We start from the raw sequence: 21,849 nt of genomic DNA on the forward strand, positions 1-21,849 counted from the left end.
TTGTACTTCATAATATATTTACAGAAACATAAAATCACCAAAGAGACCAACACAGGCAAACATGTACATGGTTTTTAAGTCACTTACTGGACGTGTATTTACTTCTAATTTGGTATAAACCAACTTAAAATGACCTTTTTTCAGATTGTTAGCTTAAATCGTTTGTTATTCAAGCTCTTATGAAACTGGTCCGTACCACTGAAGACCCATAATGACTGCTGCAGTTCTCATCACCCGTCTTTCCAGCTGCTGCATCTGATGGAAAGCTAAAAGTTGAATCATCGCAGTAAAACTGTCAGAAGAAATCCTTTATTCAAGGTGGTGCAGACATTTTCAAGATGGATTGGGACTTCAGAAAATCTTGGGATTACAGTGTTTTATATATGAATAAACTTGTGTCTCTATGCATCAATGTTTGGGGGAATTTGTCCATTTTATGCATGTATATGAATGAGTGCATAAATACACTCAAGTTTTCTGTAAATCTACCTGAAAAATGTGTCTAATCTGGAAAATGACGACACTTTTATCCTTTATCGGATAAAGGATTAATTCACAGAAACGTGCTACACCCTCAACTTGTGACATTGTTCTAATTAAATTTTAATTTGCAGAGGCATAATTAAGCCTTGCGTCATTTCTAAGTTTTACTTTTTGAACCGATCTAACTTAAATAGAGACTCGAAGCTCAGCCTAATAAGCAGGTGTTCACCTCTTCAGGCATCAACCTTCTCATTTCAGAGCTGCACTAAAAATACCCGATTACGAACATGCCTTCAATTTAATATAATTCTAAACCAAAACATGCGGCTGCACTTTGAGCATCACAACAACATCATCACTCCAGCTTTTCCAGGAATTATGCATGCAGCATATTGTAGAGGCAGAAGGTTAAAGGCAGTGTTTGTTGTGTTTGTGAAGCATGTGTGCGGAGGTTAATGTTTAATGATTGCTGTTGTGGTTTTTAATGAAGTCTCTTAATTCAAAAACAGTTTTACCCTCACCTGAATGTGATTTCCAGCATAAATCGGATGTGGGCAGCAGCCCAGACTCAGAGAACTGGTTGCAACGCATTTAATCCACCCTATCAAGTCTCAGCCAGAGCAGCTATTCAAAGTGGTGATTATATGTTCTTTATAAAGAGCCCTTTCAAAGGCAGGCTTTTAAAAGTGGGAAAGTAGACCAAGTGAAAAGAACCTGTGGTTTTAGAGACAAGAACAATAGACTCACTGAGTCTACTATAATTATTTTCACCACCAAATCACAAATTTGAGAACATCTTTTAACCCCCGAAGTTCATCTCTGGAAGAAATGAAGAGACCACTACACTGAAGCCCATTGAAAACCTTCTGGTTTTTCCACCAAGTATTGATTTCTGAGTTAAAACATTAGTATTCTTCTCTCTAAATCAATATGAACATGTTTTCTTTGCTTTATTTGAGGTCTGAAAGCACTGCATCTTTTTTGTTATTTTGACCATTTCTCATTTTCTGCAAATAAGTACCTAATTTTTGCTGGGAATTTCAGAGACATGCTGTCAGTAGTTTGTAGAATAATGTTCATTTTACTCACACATTATACTTATAAAAAGTAAAATCAGAGAAAATGATCATTTTAAGTTGCCTCATTTTCTTCCAGAGTTGTACATGTCAGAACATTGATGTCATCTCCTACATTTTACCACATCAACGTCAGCTCGGTATCGATTTCAGTTGTGTTGCACAAAAATCCAATTGCTATTCCTGCTGCATGAAAAGAACATTTCTTCAAAAATGTTGTTTATATTGCAAAAAAAAAAAAAAAACTACTTAAATGAAGGACAAGCCTTGCCTTAAATTTTACACACTGTTGGTTCTGCTCAGCAGACATAAAATCAATCAACAGGAATTTATTCATCCAAATTCGAGGAGATTGAAAAGACATGCCAATCTGAAGTGGAAGAAAAAGGATACCTGCTTTTCATCTTTACTTTTAACAAATGCAAATCTCAAAAGTGTGGCATGCATTTGTACTGAGACAATACTTTATAAAGTCACAGCTACAAGTCTGGGCTGTGAGCCTCAGGTCGTTGTTTCTTAGGCTGCATTCACACAGCAGGTCTTCATACAAGTTAAATGCAACTGCAAACACATTTCTGTGTGAAATGTTTATGTCCCCAGAAGAAGAACGAAGAAATAACGGACGGAGCTGTTTATGGATCGATTTTACATTTGTCGAGCAATGGGGGCTGGCTGTCACAAGATCATAACATTGTTTATGTCCGGATTTACCGTCTCTGTCTTCTTCTGGTGCAGAATTATGATGCATGTCATTGATGACGAATCACCATCTGCATGGTCAAGCAGATGGTGATTGTAACATGACCGCTGTGACAGCAGACATTTTGAAAAATATCGAACAAACATCTGAAATCTGATTTATTTGGGGATGAAAAGATTGGAACTGGGCCGTTCAGGTTGATGTAAAAAGGTTTGATATGTGAGCAAAAAAAAAAAAAATCTGATTTGGGTTGAATTTGTTGCTGTGTGAAAGTGAAACCATGTGATGCTGCAACCACCATATTTCCATCATACATGACATTTTGTGTGCAAGTCAGATTGTAGGACTTTGGTCTCATCTGTCCAGAAAACCTTCTTCCACATGCTTTCTGCATCATATGCAGCTTGTAGCAATGTGCAAAGGGAATTCCTTATATCTCTGTTTCAACAGTTTTTGTTGTTGTTGTCACTCCAGAAAGGCCAGATTTGTGGAGAATAAATAATAGATACCCTCACCTGAGCTGTGGATCTCTGCTGCTCCTCCAGAGTAACTAACTGTTAACCAATTAAAGGGTTACTTTGAATTATTAGAAAAAAGGGGACTGAATAAAATTACATGCTACATTTTTCAAATTTCTACATGCAAAAATATTTAGAAAACCTTCATAATTTTTCTTCCACTTCACACTGAAGACACATGAAAAAGCTTAAAGTTGAAAGAAATGTGCAATGACTTGTGCATATTTCATCCAACAAATCAAAAAAGACAAATTTGAATGATTTCTGTAAGTATTTCAATAAATTACAGTAAAAAGACAGAAAAAGGTCATATGAAAAAGCTCTACTGAACACTGAGCTGGAAGCAAAACCACAGCTCCCAATTCAATGCTCATCTTTACACTTTGCCCTGCTGATTAATAATCACGAGGACTTTAACCTGCGTGTCATTATTACCAGCCAGTTGTGCATTACTTTGTTGTTCTTCAGATAGTCGTTTAACTTTCTCTAGCAGCAGAAAATGTGTGTGCAGACTTGTCTGAATAAGAATAGTGATCCCCTGTGACTAACAAATTCCTCGTTTGACTGCTTGCACACGCACTGTCTGCACTGTGATGGTTCAGGAAAACTACATGTACCATTACAGCCCTAGTGTTTAATCACTGTGTGCAGTCTGGGTGGTCCCATAATTCACCACAGCAGGCATCCTGCAACCTGGCCTGTATCCTCATGATCCTAATAGCAAAACTTGTGTTGCACAGCCAAGCAGAAGATGTGTCTTTGCTGAGGCTATTAATGCTTCATTTTTGTGCTAAATGACTGAAAGTTGCAAAGAATTACCTCTTCAACAACAGTAATTTTATCTGCAATGTTCACCCGCCACCCTCACGTACACACTAAAACATTTTCCCACCTTCCATGTTTGGCCTCTGTGGAGTCGGACCAGGCGCTGGAGGCGGTGATGTCAGAGTCTGGGATGGTGCCGTCCTCCATCCCCAGGGCGTAGCGACACTGAGCTGGAAGGGGGGAAAAAAAATCGAGGGAAGCAGAGAAGACAGACACGGGATAAAGATATGAGCAAAACTCTCATCTGTCCAGAAGAAACTTAATATTTTCACTGGAGTTGTCAGGGGCCATCATTCGTCACGGAGCGTAACATTGTTATGTCATCTCTGGGAAAACATCCGGGCTTGATGCATCGTAGCCAAAACAGAAAGCGAGTGCAGGGAGAGTTGTAGGAGACAAGAGACTTTAGCTGTCGTTTGCTGCACAAAACAAAGTCACACTTTCCAGATAAATTATGAATCGGTTGACATTTAATTCCCATATCTGCTGCAGCGTTGAGGGGTTTCAAGATTAAATTAAGCCACAACCCATACCAATCTTTTTTTTTTTTTCCTTCACAAAATTCAGCAACAAAACTCAGATTGTAGCTTCAATTGTGACATGAGCTGGGCTTAGTTTCAATATTTCCATCTCTGCAAAGGTTTTTCTCCAGACACACCAGCATCTAGTCCCAGTTTCTGAACATTTTTGGGTCAAATATTCACAAATAAAACAGCAGCAAGTTCCCTGTGGTTTGTGTAGATGGACTTTGTACCTCAAAGAGTTAGTTTAAAAATTAGCTCTAATGAATGAACAAAAGTCACAAATGCTCTTTAAGTCAAATTTGTTTTAACTGGACATCAACGGTATCTTTTATAGAAATCTTAGAAAATTTTTTTTTTCTTTTAGATGCTTCGTGAAAAACTACCTTCAGAAAATCCACCAAGAAATCTTCTTGTGATGAGAATCAGTCTGGGTTTTGATTGGACCAGCTATTCAGAAACCTGATCAAAAATCTGATCAGAAAACACACCATACTATATGCTCTTCTGAGTTGAATTAACACTCTTCAGTGTGGATGCTGTTATTGAGAGAAGATTATTTGATATTTGCTGCATTCATTGAGTTGTTAAAAAACAAACATTTTACTTTTCTGTGCTGCATTTTAAAGAACATTTAGTTGAGACATTTGCAGGTCATTCAGGTTGTGAGAGAACAAGAATTTAAACAGATAATAAGAAGGTTAAATGGAGAACTACCTCCATTTTCTGTTTTAGCGTTTCCAACGTTTGCATTTGAAAATGTGGCAACCCTTTGCAAGACAGATAAGGGAAGGATTTATATTTTTTAGGAAATCCAAATGGAAAACTGTTAAAAAGAAGACGCTGAAATTGGTTTAAAATGTGAAATAATTTTATCTTTGTTTTAAAATAATAGTAAATCCCTTTAAATAAACAGACCTGACAAATATCACACAGCTGAAAGACATCATTTCTGCTGTGAGCGTAAATCATTTCCGAGTTGTACGTAAGAAAGCTTATTGATAAAACACCATGCAAAGCCACAAAGCACTGCACACATATAAATCACATTTTAGTTATGCATAGCACAAAAACAATAAAAAAGCCTGGAAGAACAAAACGTTTTTCAGCTGTTTTTAAAATATTAAGTCAGCAAAATGAAAAAATGTTCCACAGGTTAAACCCCGTCACCCCGAGTCTACGTTCACACAGCAGGTCTAGATCCTCTATTCTTATTTTTTGCTGGAAATATGTTTGTTTTTGTTTTTTTTTCCTCCTTCATTCTGCTAATTAAGCTCCAATCAGACTTATATGTGAATATTTTTCGACCCAGATGAACATTAACGTCTCAGAGCAGGAATTTGTTTATGAAAGACGGAGACGTTTATGAGTCACTTTTAAAGTTCATTCAGCCTTCAAGATCAAAACATGAAGAAAGCACAACCAATAGAAATGGCCTTTTGTATTAATGGAGCATTAACACCAGCTTCTGACCGGTGGGATTGTGATGTGATGCTTCTCTGAAACAGGAATCTTTCATAAGTTCTTACTCATAATTTTTAGTCATTCTTCACATCAGATGACTGCTTTGAAAACAATCTGATTTAGTTCCACATATGGAAGAGGCACAGACCTGATTCAGACTGAAGTGAAAAGTCAGATGTACTCAAGTTTATTAGTTTGGCACATTTCAGCAACAAGGCAGTTCAAATAGCTCTACATCAGAAAAACACAAAAAAATATGAAGTCATAGAAGACAGCCAACAATTGAAGCGTTATTTTAAGAAAAGCCTCTCTGTTGCTTTCTGTGCCACATTTTAGCAAAAAAAAAAAAAAGTGTGTTTGTGTCGCATTTGCCTGCTGTGTGAATGTAACCTCATTCTTTAGTCTTGTACTAGTCTTAATCTTAGGTTTGGGATCGGTGTTTTACAGGCTGAAAGCTGACAGGAATAGAAGAAGAAGAAAATATTCTAATATTTTTAATATTCTAAGAACTAGTGTTAAAGTTCTTAGAGAAATATTGCTGTGCTAAAGTTGGTTTTGCTGTGTCACCACAAGCTCGTGATAGGTGCATCTTTAGTTTCCATTACTTTAATCTATATAAGCTATGGAGTTTTATGCCCCCCATTGGAGACAGGAAAGATGTCTTAGATTACACCTTTCCTGTCTGTCATTTTTTTGTTTTTTCCAACTATCTCTGTCCCACACAAAGCAGCTACCTCAGGGCTCCAGCTATCCTGCGCAGCTCCAGTTACCAGCGCTCTGAGATTTACAGGAAGAGAAAGAAACTGACGGCAAAGAGGAAAAAAGAAAGAAAAACACAGACGGGTCTCAAATGTCTGCCCTGACTTCGTTCCAGAGGCAGCTTTATCAAACGATCCAGATAGCTTGGTCCCAGGCAGGGATTACCCAAACAGCCAGCTATCTGCTCTGAAGTCATCACAGGGAGGAGGTGAGGGGTGTTTGGGCAGCCGTAGGGTGGATGGAGGTGGTAACGGCAGTGACATGGAGGGTGTGGGGAAGGCGTCTAACTCACTTTCTGTCACTGAGTCACTCAACAGGAATGCTGGGCTCCATGACAAACCCCAAAACCCCAGCGAGTGACAGGGGCCTCGCGCAGTTCATCCACACCCTGGGGACAGGTGCCCATTTCATTACATCATCGTCATCATCACTCCACACTGACGGTCTGCAGCCAGCAATCTGCAGTCCTTTCACTTCTCTGGCTCCCTTTGTAACTTATGAGGTCACCTTCAGGCTCTGCGAATTTAACCCGTGCAATAAATATTTCAGAAATTTCACATGAGCTTGATCTGCTAGATGAAATGTTTCAGCTTATATTTTATTGCTATGGCACAGCCTTAGCTGAGAGAGTAAGTCAAACCTGCTGCTGAATGTAAATCTGTAAACAAACTGGACCATCTGACTGAAAAAGGGTTTCATGTCCGTCAATATTGATCAATATTTATTAGCTTTATTGTTTTTAATATTTGAATTACTGCCAAATTTTTTATGACCTTTCCAGTTTTATCCACAGTTTTCACTCCACATCCTTGTTTTATATTTTTAAGCAGTAATGAGGCACGGTGTGTAAACCTTAAACTGCTACTGTGACAGTTACTCAATATGTTGTTGCTAGGTAACCATGTTACTCAAGTTGTTGCTAGGTAACGAAAGAGCGAGTTAGCTCATGCCACCAACTTAGCTGAGCTGTCAGAAACAGATAGAGCAGCTAAAGCCTTTCCTCTGCCTACATCCCCCAGAATGCTGTGCGTTTCTGAATCAGTTCAGTGAAATTATTGAACATTTTATCAGACGTATTAGCTATTAATATCACAACATATGTTGTAATTGATTTATTGTCCAGCCCTAATGCAAACGTCTATTAATGTACTTAGTAAAAGTTAATGGGTTTTATAGCCTGCCTTTACGTTAAGGCTACACTCACACCAGCCCTGTCTAGTCCGCTTTAATCAGATCTGTTCAGGTCCGGTTCGTTTGGAGAAGTGTGAATGCACAATCAAGCCAAAAAAGCGAACTCTGGTCTGCCTAAAAACCCACGTCTCGGTTCAGTTGCAGAGAACTCTGATCCAGCTTGAATGCCTATGTAAATGCCAAGCGAACCGCAGACCCCTCCAAAAGCAGGAAACAGATTAAATTGCAGGGCATTCTGGGTAAATACAACCAAAACAAATGTGTGAACCTAATGCTAAAGGGAGAAGGGACTCATGGGTTTTTTTATGAAAGAAAAAATCCTACTCAATTTTTGTTTACATTTTGTGAAGATGAAGTTGGGCTCTTGTCTTCTACAGAGGCTTTTGTGTTTCAGTAGTTCTTGGTGCAGCGCCACCACAGGTGAGGAGGGGAACAGCGGTTTTTCAAACGTTTTCCCTCCACACCATGTAGTGTGGAGAGAAACTACGGCAGCTGAAAATGTAACAAATCCCTTATCCCTAATCGAACCGAGTCTACCGGACTATAAGGTGTGAAAACACCATAAACTACTGTGTTAATATTTATGGTTTAACGGTAGATCACGATTTAAAAGGTTTGACAGTCAATAAGACTAAGCGAACCATTTCTGTAGTGTGGGATTACCTTCGCAGCTGAAGGAGAGGAATTTCCCTCAACTTTCCACCCTTCACTGAAAAATGATGAGCGAAAAACAAAGTCAGCCATGGTTTGAGTACCAGCGGAGAATCACCTATCACTGTTTTATAGACGTAGCATGACTGTCAGTGAAATAGATAGCTTACTGCAAGTCTGATCATAGAGAAGATATGATATCCCACATATTTAACATAAATGTCTTTTATTCTAGTAAATCGATTTGTGTAGATATTTATAACGTGGGATTCTATATTCTAGACTGAAAAAGTCAATTAAAGGTAGGATTAAATAAGCACTGGCTTCTTCCTACTCCCTTTCAAAGTGAATATGAACGTTTTGTTTACATGATTGATTATTATTCCAATTTTTTTTTTTTTTGTCTTTTTTTCCTCTGACAGTTTTTGTTAAGGTTTCAATTTCAACCTCATTGATTTTGAAGCAAAGTAATCAGCAAGTGAAACCAAAACATGAGTGATGGAGTTTACAACGGAAACAACTGACTGCATTTACGAGCGAATGTCTGCAGCATTTGCTTTACACTCTTTCAGCTGTCCAGTAAAATCAGTGGACGATCCCGGGGCGAGTCTACGACTTAATGAGGCATTTAATTTTTAAAATCATCTCTGCGGACAGCTCAGTACCGGACATTTAACTGCAACTGTGTAAAACGCTCTGATGAAATGATTTGTTGTGCATTCTAATAATATATCTTGTTTTGTCGATAATTTTCTACAGCGGATATTGCAATGCTTGAGCATACAAGACAGTGCAATATGCTGCTTTACTTTGCTTTTTCTGCTGACCTGTGTGCTGCTTTTCCAGCTGTGAAATTGCATCTCCAGCAGAAAGTCTCCTGCTGTGAGCTTCGGGTGTAAACAGCAACTAAAGAATAAGTCCAGACCAGATTTTCCACATATTCTCCTAAAAAGAAAAACCTCTGCTGCTCCATGTATGAACAAAAAAAAACAAAAAAAAGATGGTTTTACAAAGCCAGATGGCCTGGAGAAGGGCCAGCCATCGAGAATCATCCCAAGATAAATCAGGTGTCATTGTGGACTGGGAGGCATGGTCCCATCTGCAAGTCAGGGCTATTCGTTGCATAATTTTTCACAAAAGCAGCCTGAGGTGAAAACTCTGACAGATTCTCACATAAATAAATGCTGACAACGCAGGGTGATCTTCCTGTAGAGAGAAAACCAAGTCACAGAGAATCATTTCAGAAGGCATAAAACACAACGAGTGAAGATAGCAGAGAAACTGATTCAAAAAGCAGCAATGGTGTTGCTTTGAATCCTCTCAACAACTGAGGATGTTGACCTTGAATCATGTTTTATTCACTTGAAATGATAGTGAAACTCTGTGTAGCTGCAGATTTTTAAAATTCACTTCTCTTCGTCTCTCACATGGTGTGACATCACCTCTGGTCCTGATATAAATAATTCAGATTAGTTTTATTGTGGTAGATGTACAATATGAGAAAAACCAATAACTTGCTGAAAAAGGTAGAGGATAAAGTCAAAGGTTATGCTTATTTAAATCTGAAACACTTTATTTGAAGAGCTGCATAAGACTGACACGACACTGTCATAAAATATAAAACATGAACATGAAGGAGTCTGTTTATGACTGTCGTCATGAAGTGTTATTCAGTAAATAACTACACTTTTAAGTGACTTTTTATGCAAATGTGAGAACTTTGCATTAAAAGGGTCATTATTGACCATATAATGCAAAGTTTACACTTTTAATGGACTTCTAATGTAACTTTTGGTGAAACGTTGCATTAAAATGTCATGTCAGTTTTATGCCCTCCCCTTCAAATCTAATATACTTATCAGTCACAGTAAGGCTTCTTAAGGCTCGTGTAGTTACAATAGATAATTTAATTAATTTATTAGCGTATCCAGCAGTAAATCAGAGGGATAACATATAAAGTTTTTTGTTCTGAAATTATCTTGTGGGGAAAATGTGGATTCCCCACAAGGGATTACTTTGAATCCTTTGAAACATAAACACTTATTGAGCTGTACTCTCTTACAAAGAAGCAAATAATACTTCAGTTCTTTTGTTTTAGTGTTTTTCTGCATAACTACACCCAGGAGAACATTTCGTGTATTTGAAGATTTTATTGATTCTTAAACGGTTTTGTAACTCTGGGCTATTTTTGAGAAAATTATCATTTCATTTTACCATAAACATTTTATTGTGAAGATAATGCAATTTCAGTTCATCCAGAAAGTTCTAAAATTACTTTGTTAGTATTTACGGTTTTGACAGACGAATCAAAATAAACTCAAATCAGTGTCAGCAGTTCAGCTTCAAAAAATCTCTGATTGGAAATCAGCAAAGACTTTCACTGATTAGTGCATCTCTAAGTTATGTGAGCCAAATTTATCACAACAACAATGTAGCTGCTTTTGTACAGTTGCAAACTTTTCTTGTCAGCAGAATGACTGCAGAGAGAAGGAAGCAGCACAAGAAAGAAAACACACAAAAAAACAGAGGAGAAACACAACGTTAGTCAAGAAGAAGCAAAAATAACCGGATTCCAGTGACATTGGACACCTGGAGAAATATAACAATGTCTGCTTAATTCTGAGTGAGTCTTCAGCTGTGAACCTCTCAGCCTCTGAGGACACAAAGTTACAGATTGGGAATCTTCTTCAACATAAAGCAACTCGTCTGGCAGTAGAGGCGAGTGGAAATATATATTTTTTAAAAATAAGCTGGCTGGATGTTGGAGAGATTCTACTTCATGACCTGCAGCTGACTTTGTCCTTTACCAACATCTGATGACCCAACTGTAGAGTAGGTCTGTGAAAAAAAACACCTTTAGATCGCTTGTGACGCTATAAAAAAAATCATATTTGATTTAGAAAGGTAAGCTTAAAAATCAAACTAAAAGCTTTAAAGTGGTAGACATTAAATGCAGAAATACCAAACAGGCTCAGTAGACTCAAAATGAGCTTTAAAAGGAAAGTATTATGCATTTTCTAGACCTTTAGTGCCATTTTATAGCATAATAAAAATGTTGTGCATCTCAAAGAAATTACAAGAAATTTGACATTGTAATTTGATGTCTTAAAATTGGCCTCTGTCTCTGTAAGAAGCTCCTGGTCTTTGTGACACTCCGCCTCCAGGAAGTCATCACTACGTTTCTCCAATAAAGAGGCAGAATTATGTATTTTCCAGGCACACAGTGCCATTTAATATGAAACTCCACCTTCAGGAAGTCATCACAACATGGCTCCTCTGCTAGCCCTGGTTTTTACCAGCGCTGCACTGAGAAGCATCTCCTATAATGAGCTCAGTAGATCAACCAGGTGTTTGCTAATTGTTGCTGGCTAGTCTGAAGGAGCTGAGTGGAGGAGTCATGGAGAGGGCTGCTCTGCAGAGCCATGGAGGAGCTAAGGTGGGGCTAGGTCCAAGCAGGCATTTTGCTTAGCTGTATGGTTGCCATGGAGATTAAAGGATTTCTCAAACATGGATGGAAGAATGAAGGCATATTTTGAAGAGGGAATAACATTATAACATGATGTAAAGCTCAAAAATGTATTTCACTTAATGCTCCTCCTTTAAAGAACTCTAACCTCGAGCAGGAATTTTCCTCTGGTTTATAGCCTGCATATAACATATCTGAACGCTTTAGTCATTTTTACTTTTTACTCTCTAAATTAATCTGCCACTTAATCCGATTCACAGTTTTAGCTTCTGCAGTGAGACGGTTGCCTGCGCTGCAAACAAGTCTCCAGTTTCCCCTGGTTGGCTCACATTCACCGACTCCTCTGATGCCTCCCTCCCGACACTTTGACTGACACTTTCATGAAGTGCCTGTGCATTAGCGATCCTGACGGGTCGGAGGTGTACGTGGAGGCAGCGGAGGGGGCTGCTGCCTATCTCAGTCTCCTATTACAGACGACTGGCTGGCAGACAGGGAGAGGACACAGGATAGCCTGTTGATGGTGAATGGAGAATGAGCCGTACGGATCTGAGAGTGTGAGGAGAATGTCAGAGCAGACGCCTGGTGATCCCGTGAAATACAGGGCAACGAGGAGGAGGTTCGAAGATGCAAACAGGTTGAGGTTTGTAGAAAATAAAAATCCAGCTGGAGACATGCCGACTAGGGCTGAGCTACAAGGTTTAAAAACAAAATCTCAGATTTGTTTCAGGCCAAATCAGTTTTTTCTGTTTTGTTTTTCGCTTAAAAATAATCACAAAATATGTTTAAAAATTGTCTTTTATTTTAATCATCCCTTCTAATAGTTGAGTGACAGAGCATCATCACCAGACTGAGAACTTTACGTGCAGGATATTATCAGAGGATTCGCACAAAACTACGAACACGGCCGCATCTCCAACATGCATAAACTGCACAAACCTAACCCACACAAATATGGTACAGGAACGTGATGCACCAGAACCAGCAAGTCTGGTCCTAGCGACGCCCGATGAATCCCGCACAATGCAACACACCGCACATACACACTTATGCCAGAATAACCTACTATTTTTATGACAAATTACATTAAGTAATAAAGACAGAAAAGCTGTAAGGCAGGCTTTGCTTAGGAGGATGTGAAGCAACAATGTTTGTCAAAAACAATAGAAATTAAGCAAACGTTTTGACTCGATTTAACTATTTAACTCTCCAGTATAGCGTGACGCTAGTGAAGAGCGCGGCAGGTGTCACGGTCGGCCAATGGAGATTGATGGGGTGTCCCGTCAGCGTTTTAGTTCCCAAACGGAAAAAAAATAAATTTGGAAAAGCATAGGCGGGCCACGCACAGGATAAAAAGTTCTAGTGGGGTTCTTAAAACGGCGTCTCACATTTAACTTACAGAAAGAGCACCAAGCCACCAAATAAAAGTAAACTGACCAATAACATTTAGGTGTAGGACAGACATGCTCCCTAACCTGAACTCAAAGTCCAAATAAATCAAAGCTTTAAAGCATGTTTGTCAAACAAGATGGTGGCATTCTTGCAGGACTATGGGAACCCAAGGAATACATTAGTGAAAAAAAATCCAGATTTTCCAAAAATTTAATCGTCAAAAACCAAAGAATGAATAAAATGGATTCATCAAACAGCCTTTGTGCAAAGTGAGAAGCTCTTAAAAATGTGCCTGTAGGTTATCTTACTTGGATCAAAGTGCCACTTATGATCCTCTGATGAGACGACGAACTCCGCCAGAACAGAGATCACCGTGACGAGAAGGAGCCGCGTAGTTGTGGAGGCCATGACAACAGGAACGCGCCTGATTACGTGTCCGCAGACACACTGAGGACCACAGGCATACCTGCCAGAGAGAAACAGAGGAAATTCAGAGACAGATTCAACAGTTTGAACTGGAGTGAACACAGGCAAATCACAAGGCTCTTTAACTTTAATTTCCACATACACGCACGCACGCAGCTGTAGCCCGAGGCGGCTGATTTCACTGGCTCGACATCACCATTAATAACTCTACTCTCCCGATCATATCCTCTTATTCCAAAGCACGTCGCGTGCCTCTCAATCGGTTGTTTCTCCACATTTTGAGGCAGAGCGATGGGCCAGCCCTCTCAGGAGCGAGCACACAGCCAAATAACAAAGAGCAGTTTCACACACTAATTTGTTTTTCTCTCTGGCACTGAAACACGGTGATACAATAAAGCTTTCCTGCCTTTAAAAAAGGGCTGCAAACAGCTTTGTAAATGAGGAAGGCATAATTAAGGGATCTCTCTTTAGTCGCAGGGAGAGGTATTCATCCTGTGGTTGAAATGTTTCTCTAACTTATTTTCCAACCATTTTTGGAGCACCTGGTTATGGATCCATGTTTGCAGTGAATACCAAACAGATGAATCAATAAGAGGGGAGTAATAAAAATTTTTTTTTTAAACACCGAGCAGCGACAGCTCCTGGTGCATGCAAGTCTCTGTAACGTTACAAACAACAAAACAAATCATTGTCTTTCATATTGGACACAGCTCTTAAATTGCCTGAAACCTTTTGGTTTCTTATCTTTGCTCCCTGTAGATGATATGAATGGCTGCAAAACAACAAAGAATCCCAAACTACAAATAAAACCTTCAAGGCAGACACAAACAAATTTAGCCACATTGACTCAGAAACCAGAGAAAAAACTGAAAATGGAATCGAAGAACTTCTTTGAAATACGTGTTGGTGTGATTATCACTGCATCAAGGCAGCAGGTACTGATAATGTCAGTCATAATTCATAGGCTCAGTCGTGCAAATAACACAAAAATATTTATGAAAGCACCAATGAACTTATTTCCAACACATGACTTTAAAATCCAACTAAAATAAATCAACAACAACAAAAAAAAACAAACAGGACTAAATCAGCAGCTTCCTGCAGTGCAGCATGCGACCAATCAGAGCCGACTTAAAGCAGACGTGAGTTCAAGCTGAGCATCACACACAGTGAGGCCTGTGAGTAGCTGCAGAAATATACAGCATATCATGAATATTCTATGTGTAGTACCCTGTCCCAGTAAATCAGCCCAGTATTGGCTCTTTTGTGTAAACACAAACACGGAGTGGTCGGCACCAATTAACCCAGTTCAGAGCATTACAGTAGAATAATACAGCAATACATCCTCCATTCATGAAGGCCTCAAAGATGACTTTGTGCTGTAACTAATTTAGATGTTTTGATTCAATGATGCTTTTTATCTTTGAGGAGACTGTAGCTCCATTAAACTGTTTGTTGATACGTCCTAAAGCGTTTAGACAACAAAACAATGAGGCTTTCATAAAACTATGTTCAACTCCAGGATAAAACTGGAGCATTTTATTGAATTCCGACTCTCTGCAATACTTTGAGTATTTATTTTTAAAAGATAAGGGGGAAAAAAGTACAAGTTAAATAATAATGAAGAAATGGGTGACTTTTCTAGCTTAGATTCTTGCATATTAAAATTGATCTGCTATCCTTCCTTGAACAGGTTAGGATGTATATGGCCTAAACAAAACATTTCTTGTCAGTTTTGATTATTTTGAGCTCTTTCAAAATGGGATATTTTTGGGCGTCTTGTCTCTTTAAATCCAAATAAGCTTCGCTAGCTTATTTGGATTTGGACATCCTTCAACTTAATGTTTATACTCGCATGTGATAACAAATGTACATCTTTGAAAAGCATAAGTGGAGCCTCCAGCACAACCGATGAGAATGCAGCAAGTGGTTTCTAGATAGCAAGGCAACAATAAAACATTTGTCTTTTAGAGCAGCCATTGTACAGAACATACAGTGGGAAAAAAAACAACAGCTGACCAAATGTGCTGGAGTCCTGCCTGAGTTGCTAGGTAACCAGCTTTGCTGCCCACACCCTTCAACTCAACGTTTACACTCGCACATGAAAATGGCTGCATTTTCTTGTGTGAACCTCTAGTTGCTTCATGTGTGTGTTACACAACTGTACATCTTTGAAAAGTAGAAGCGGAAGTATAAAAAACGTCCAAAAAGTGAAGTCCCCTTTATGAATAGCCTGGTTTTATTGCATCTAGATCTATAAGCTTAGATCTCCTCCAGCTGTGAGCAACAGTTTAACTCTCCATTTGGTTTCTGCAGCTGTCAGTCAACTGTGCATGCCGGCCGACAGAAAGGAAACCTCCTGAACTTCCCCCTTAATTAAAAAATGTCTTTTTAATGTAAAGTTGACATGCTGTCATATCCATTTCCCTGAAACACAATGTGCTCCAGATTCATCATCGATTCAGTAACACACTAAAATCAGATCTCCAGAGTCTTGGTGTACAAGTAGGTGAACAGCAGCAGTAAATATACAGCTGCACAGACTTGTTTTTGGTAAAACGTTGCACTATCACAGCCGTTTTTACTCTCTCCAAGAGCTACAACACAACAAGATAAATTATTCATATGAGAAACAGAGATTTGTTTTTTGTTTTTTTCAAAACAAAGAAAATGATTAAACAATTTGAGCCATCTTTAACATCGGCTATCGAGCGGCCATCATTAAAACGGTTCTCTCTGAGTGAATTCAGACTTTAACTCAGATGCCAACACATTCATGAGAGGTTCAAACCTCAAAAAGGCTGAAATCCGTTAAGCTTCTCCCTTTCCTGTTGAAAGACCCTCAACTTTAATGATCTGCAGATAGACCTGCTCATTCCTGCAGGGTCGTGGTTGGAGGGGTTGTTTGTTCAACAACAACAATGCACACACATGCTAAGAGACAAGTGAATCTGCACCAGATTGACTTTTTTTATGGAGACCAAAACTATAAAAATCCTGAAATGATGAAACAGTTGGAGAGCAAAATGACCCACTATCACATCTTTGCATCAAAGTTATAAAAATATTCCACATTAATGATCAAATACTGACATTTTTAATAGCAATCATAAAACCAAAATGGTTTCTCTTTTTAATTAAAACCATACACCTGTATGGTTTTAATTAAAATGCATACAAATGTAGGGCAATCTATCATATTATTGTGTGCCAACCATAAAACTGTGGTGTTTTTTTGCTCAAGATTATCATTTAAAGGTCACCACTGTACGTGATCGGCTTTCGAAAACATTTTTAAAAATGCTCCCAGTGGCTCACAGAGAGAAACCTTGTGAAATGTGGAGGTCTTGGAGGGAGTGACAGCTGGGATAGAGAGAGGGAGAGCGGCCAGACTTTCCTCCCTGCAGACCCTCCGTTTTCCAGCTTCATCTTGGACTCCAACAGGCTGACAACTGACACACAGCTGTAGCGACAGGGGATCCTTTGAGGAGGAGGGGGCGGTGGAAACGGGGCGAGTGGTAGCTCAGGCGCAGCAGCAGGGCGGAGGGACGGCAAACCGAGAGCAGCGATGACATGAGGTACATGTGTGAGTATTTGGGCAGGGGGGCAAGCGGTGGAAAGATGGTGACTTTCCACAGGCAAGGGAGCGATTATTTGGGCATGGAGGAGCTGCAGCTGTCCAGAAGGGGAGACACAATGCAAGAGTAATGTGCTGCATGTGTCACAAGATCAGTGAGACGGGGAAACGCGTCGTCAATAAGCTAAAATCTGTGAAAACACTACATTTTACTAAGTGTTTTTGGTCTAGTTTCTTGTGCAAATATCATAGCACACTGTAAATAAAACAAAAACTAACAAGTAACTTTCCAGCACCATGTAGGAGATTGTGTTAAATCAACAATTCCTTAACATTAATGAAAAATACATTAGTTATAAAGTGTTGTTCCACATCAACATGAATGTGATATATATATATATATATATATATAAATATATATATATATATATATATATATATATATATATATATATATATTATAACTTATAATATGGAAAACGTATCTTGTACCACAGGAAGATTTTTTCATTTATACTAGTGGTGCACTGATTTAGTGACATAAACACATTTGAGCTAAACACATTTTATTTATGTTTAAATACAACATAATCATGTAAAACCTGAATTGAATGACTCAATGTCTTGTTACTGCATGAATATCAATGTATGTAAGTGGATGTATATATATTTAACTTGCTTCATCTTTTGTTACTTATTGGGTATAATATGCATTTCTTTTCTCTTTTATATGGCTTAAAATAAAGCAATAAAACTAAAGCTTATGCTTTTTCAACAATATTAAGGAATTATTGACCTAAAACAAGCTCCTATGTGGTGCTGAAGAGCTAGTTTCAACTTATTTCAAGTGTAGATGCTATAAATTACACCAGCACAAGTGATGTTTTGTGTTTTTCAGTGTATGCTGTCAGACTGCACATGATGAGCGGGGCCTAAAATCTGAGGCAATAACCAAAACGACCAGCATGACATCAACAAACCGTCCCCTCCACCGAGTCTCATCAGCGTTTCGTCACCACGGGAGCGAACTTTTCCTCCAGCAGCGCGTCGAGACACAAAGACATTGTAAACATGAGCACAGAAAGCAACATCGCGTTTCATCTAGCAGGAACAAAAGTGGCCGCAGCCATCTGAGAACACTGTTGTTGGAAAAGTCAAGTGGTGTTGAACAGCTGTGGTTAGCGCTCCGAGGGAAGGAGAAGGGCCGGCTGTGTTCTGGAGGAGGCCCGGTCCACACTCACATTTTGTCTCCACTAATCCAGGAGCAGGACTAATGAATACTTATGAGCAGCTGCTGTTTCTGTGCCCCCACAACAAAACGCTGCTGACGAGACGGACAAAGCCGGGAGCAGGACAAACAGGCGGGGAGGACCGATACAGATTGCTGCCATTGCATCATATAAGATGATCTGCCAGTTGCTATAATTAGATTCCCCCTCTGAAAAGCTGGCGAGATTGCCTTGGCCACGCTTCACGTCTGCTCAACACATCCGAAAGTTGGACCCTTAAGCAGTTATTATTCTTTAAAGGTGACTTCTTATGCACAGATTAGGATATACAAAAACCTCCTTATTACGTTTTTAGATAATGAGATATCCGTCTGGTCAGTTCTGAATATTTGATTCTTTTCAGAATGAGATGTTTTAGGGCGTCTTGTCACTTTAAATCCAAATAAACCGCTGCTCAGTCATCCAACTCAACGCTTAAGCTCTGTGAAAATGGCTGCAATTCAAATTCAAAGATGCTTTATTGATCCTGAAGGATCAATAAAGTTTTCAAGCTTTCAGTAAACTTTATTGATCAAGTGTCGTAATTCATTAATTCAAATTCTTCAAAGAGTTTTTTTGTAGATAGTGAAGGCTGTTGGCAGGAAGGATCTCTTGTAGCAGGTTGTACTACCGTGACTTTGAAGAAGCCTCTGAGTCTCATGAAGAGGCTGGTAGCTGTCCATGCGTTTTTAGATTTTGCTAAGAATTCTTTTTTCCAAAAGCAGAACCATATTTGAACATCATACAAACAACAAAGCTGTCATTATACAGCACTTAAAGCTGTAAAACCAGCTCACCAAAATGTCCTGGAGCTCAGTTTAGGTTGCTAGGAGACGGCCTGGGCTTCGCTGGGGTTGCTAGGTAACAGTGCCTGCTTATTTGTTACATTCCGCAGGTTTTTCCAACGGCTCATTTTCCAAACACCGAAAAACATTAACATATTACATTAAAAAAATAAAATAAAATAAAATAAAAACATCTGGGTGTTTTTTTAAGCACTTGGTCTGTCTTTAGGAGCAGAATATAATCCCAAATGGAAGTATAAAAAGGTGCAAAATGTCCCCTTTAAAATTTCCCTCTTTAAAGTTGGTCCAGATTTCAAAAGGTCACCTGAAGGATTTTCTGGTAATTCTGCATGTTTTAGTCCATTAACTGTGAACAGTATGTTTTACATCGCAGCTGACCGTTTTCTGAAGCCCATCGTAACTTCTAAGTCATTCTGGGATTTTCTCCTTGCCCCACACCCTGTCCAGACAGCCATTAGTTCCAGTTTGTGTCAGTGCCAAATAAAAACCAAGTTCCAAGGGCTTGAAATCTGAGAGGTAATCAATCACAATCAATGGTTAATTCATTTTTTCTGTCGGTTACATCACCACAACCCTCGCCTCGACAGAGCAGCTGAACAGAAACATTAACAAAAGCCCCGCTTAAGAATGCCTCGCTGCTCCGGGTTTGCTTGTTAAAGTGATTATATTCCAGGGTTTTCTGGAGTGGAGTGGATGCAGCTGTAATGATGGAGATGAAAGAAAATTGTTGCTGATAATGCTTCTAGCCAACAGATATGGTGTCAACTTCTCCAGCTTTTTCCAGTGTCAAAAGGTTGACGGGAAAGTCCTCAGTTCAGAACAGGAATGGATGCTTGAAGGGCTCAAAGTAAATACACAAAGAGAAACACGGCATTACCCTGTGGCACCTGTCACTGGTACACAGGTGACACATGGGGTGGAAACCATCATGTTCTTTATCGTAACTTTGTTCTAAAAATGCAGTTCTAAGGCTCAAGCAACAAGTGCTTAGCCACAGCAGTGTGGAGCGTGTGGCTGGCAGGTTCCAAAACGTCACCGCTTCCCTTGGCTACCACAAGATCCTGGACACCCCGCCGTGAGCCACATTCGTTAACATCACTGGAGAGACGAGCGAGACACAACTACCTGGGTGAGATATGATGCCTTTTGAGATTTAATTCCCCAAACCGGCTGCAGAGCCAGTTAAAAGTGAAGTGTTGGCAAGCAAAGTGCAGCTTTGGCCTGCGATCGTGTGTGTGCTGGCTTCATTTAAGACGGTAGAGTTTGTGGTCTTGCATATTTAGGCCAAGTACACCTTGTATTGCTGGAGTTATAAAGAACCAGTGAAGTTGAACACAAGAGGGGATGTCTAAGACTTGGTCAGACTTAATTTACTTTTAGCTTTTAAAGTCCAGTTATGTCCAGAGTCTCACGTTTCCCCTTCGTCTCCTCCAGCGATAAGGAGCGGCACTGGAGTGTCTGTGGTGGCCAGGTATTGGGATGTTGACTCCCCAGAAGAATACCATGCAGGTGTTATAAAACAACAAGCGGTTTCTGGATGGTAAGTCAAAAACAAAACACTTGTCTTTTCCGGCAGCCATTGTACAGCACATGGAGCAGTATGGTGGACAGCTGGAGGACCAGAAATAGCTGAAGATTACTGCAGCCCAGATGTGCTAAGGAACGCTACAGCAAGTCTTTTCTGCCCGCAGCGATCAGACTTTATGATACACACACAGTCTATGGAGCTGTGCATTTTAAATGTTGAACATATGCGTTTGTGCTTAAGATTATCACTGCTGATTGTTATTTATTGTTGTACGTTTATTGTTATTATTCCCACATTATTTATTTACTTATTTTTTTAATTTTGTTGTGTGCTATGATGGGACAAACAAAATTACTTCATCTTAAAACTGGCTGACCAAATGTGCTTGGGTTCCGCTTCGGTTGCTAGGCAACGGCCTGGGCTTTGCTGGGGTTGCTAGGTAACGGCCAGCGCTTGCGGATTTGTCATGTTACATTTCAAGTCATTTTTCAGCCACCAAAAACTTATTGACAAAAAAAAAAGGTTAGATGGAGTTTTTTTGTATCGTTTTGTTTTAAACAAAAACAAACTATGACAGCATGAGTCTGTTGTATTTTCAATCAGAATTATGCTGTGAATATCTGATCAAAGTCAAGACTTTATTGGATTAATATTTAGGAAATGTAACAGCAATCCACTTGTATGCTTAGATACTTTGGTCAAAGTACATAAAAAGTAAAACTTGAGCTGGTGGATCAGTGAAGTCAGCAGGACTCAGCTTCTGCAGGATTGGCCTCTGGTAAAAGTGAAATCATCAAAGCTAGTCATCATTTTAATTTGACCAATTAAATGCTGAAAGAGAGACCCTTCAAAACTCTGCACTTTGCTTAGAAAGAATCTAGCAAACATGTAAAAGTGTAAATAGATTCCAACACTGAAAAGCCCAGAGCCTCAGTTTTTTCCCACATTTTTGTTATCGAAACCGTTTTTGACAGAAAACAACGTGTGAAGTCTTCAGCCGAGGCCAAATAAAGCAACACGCTGCCAGTTAGACGTGACTAATGGTCACTGGGGAGGCACGGAGAAGTGAGCTCTTTGTTTTAGATTTCCGTGAGCCTGTGAGGAAATTGGATGTGTGCGATATTAGGCTGAGTCCTGGAGAAGGAGGGAAGCACGAATCAATCTTTTATCTTCCCAACACTTTGAAGGATGGGACACTGCC

At 39.3% G+C, this 21,849-nt stretch overlaps 1 protein-coding gene across 5 annotated transcripts in view; it reads right to left on the reverse strand.

Moving 5' to 3' along the window:
* Window positions 1-21,849, reverse strand: part of ddr1 (discoidin domain receptor tyrosine kinase 1) — an 87,745-nt gene that overhangs the window by 47,583 nt on the left and 18,313 nt on the right. For all 5 annotated transcript variants that reach the window (XM_044116813.1, XM_044116815.1, XM_044116816.1 and 2 more), the window contains exons 2-3: window positions 13,352-13,509; window positions 3,670-3,772 (exon numbers count right to left, since the gene is read on the reverse strand). In XM_044116813.1, the coding sequence (XP_043972748.1) occupies window positions 3,670-3,772; window positions 13,352-13,451 (203 nt within the window). In that variant the 5' untranslated portion in view covers window positions 13,452-13,509. The remainder of the gene's footprint in view (window positions 1-3,669; window positions 3,773-13,351; window positions 13,510-21,849) is intronic.

The sequence above is a fragment of the Gambusia affinis genome, linkage group LG05, assembly GCF_019740435.1.
Source record: "Gambusia affinis linkage group LG05, SWU_Gaff_1.0, whole genome shotgun sequence".
Lineage (NCBI taxonomy): Eukaryota > Metazoa > Chordata > Actinopteri > Cyprinodontiformes > Poeciliidae > Gambusia > Gambusia affinis.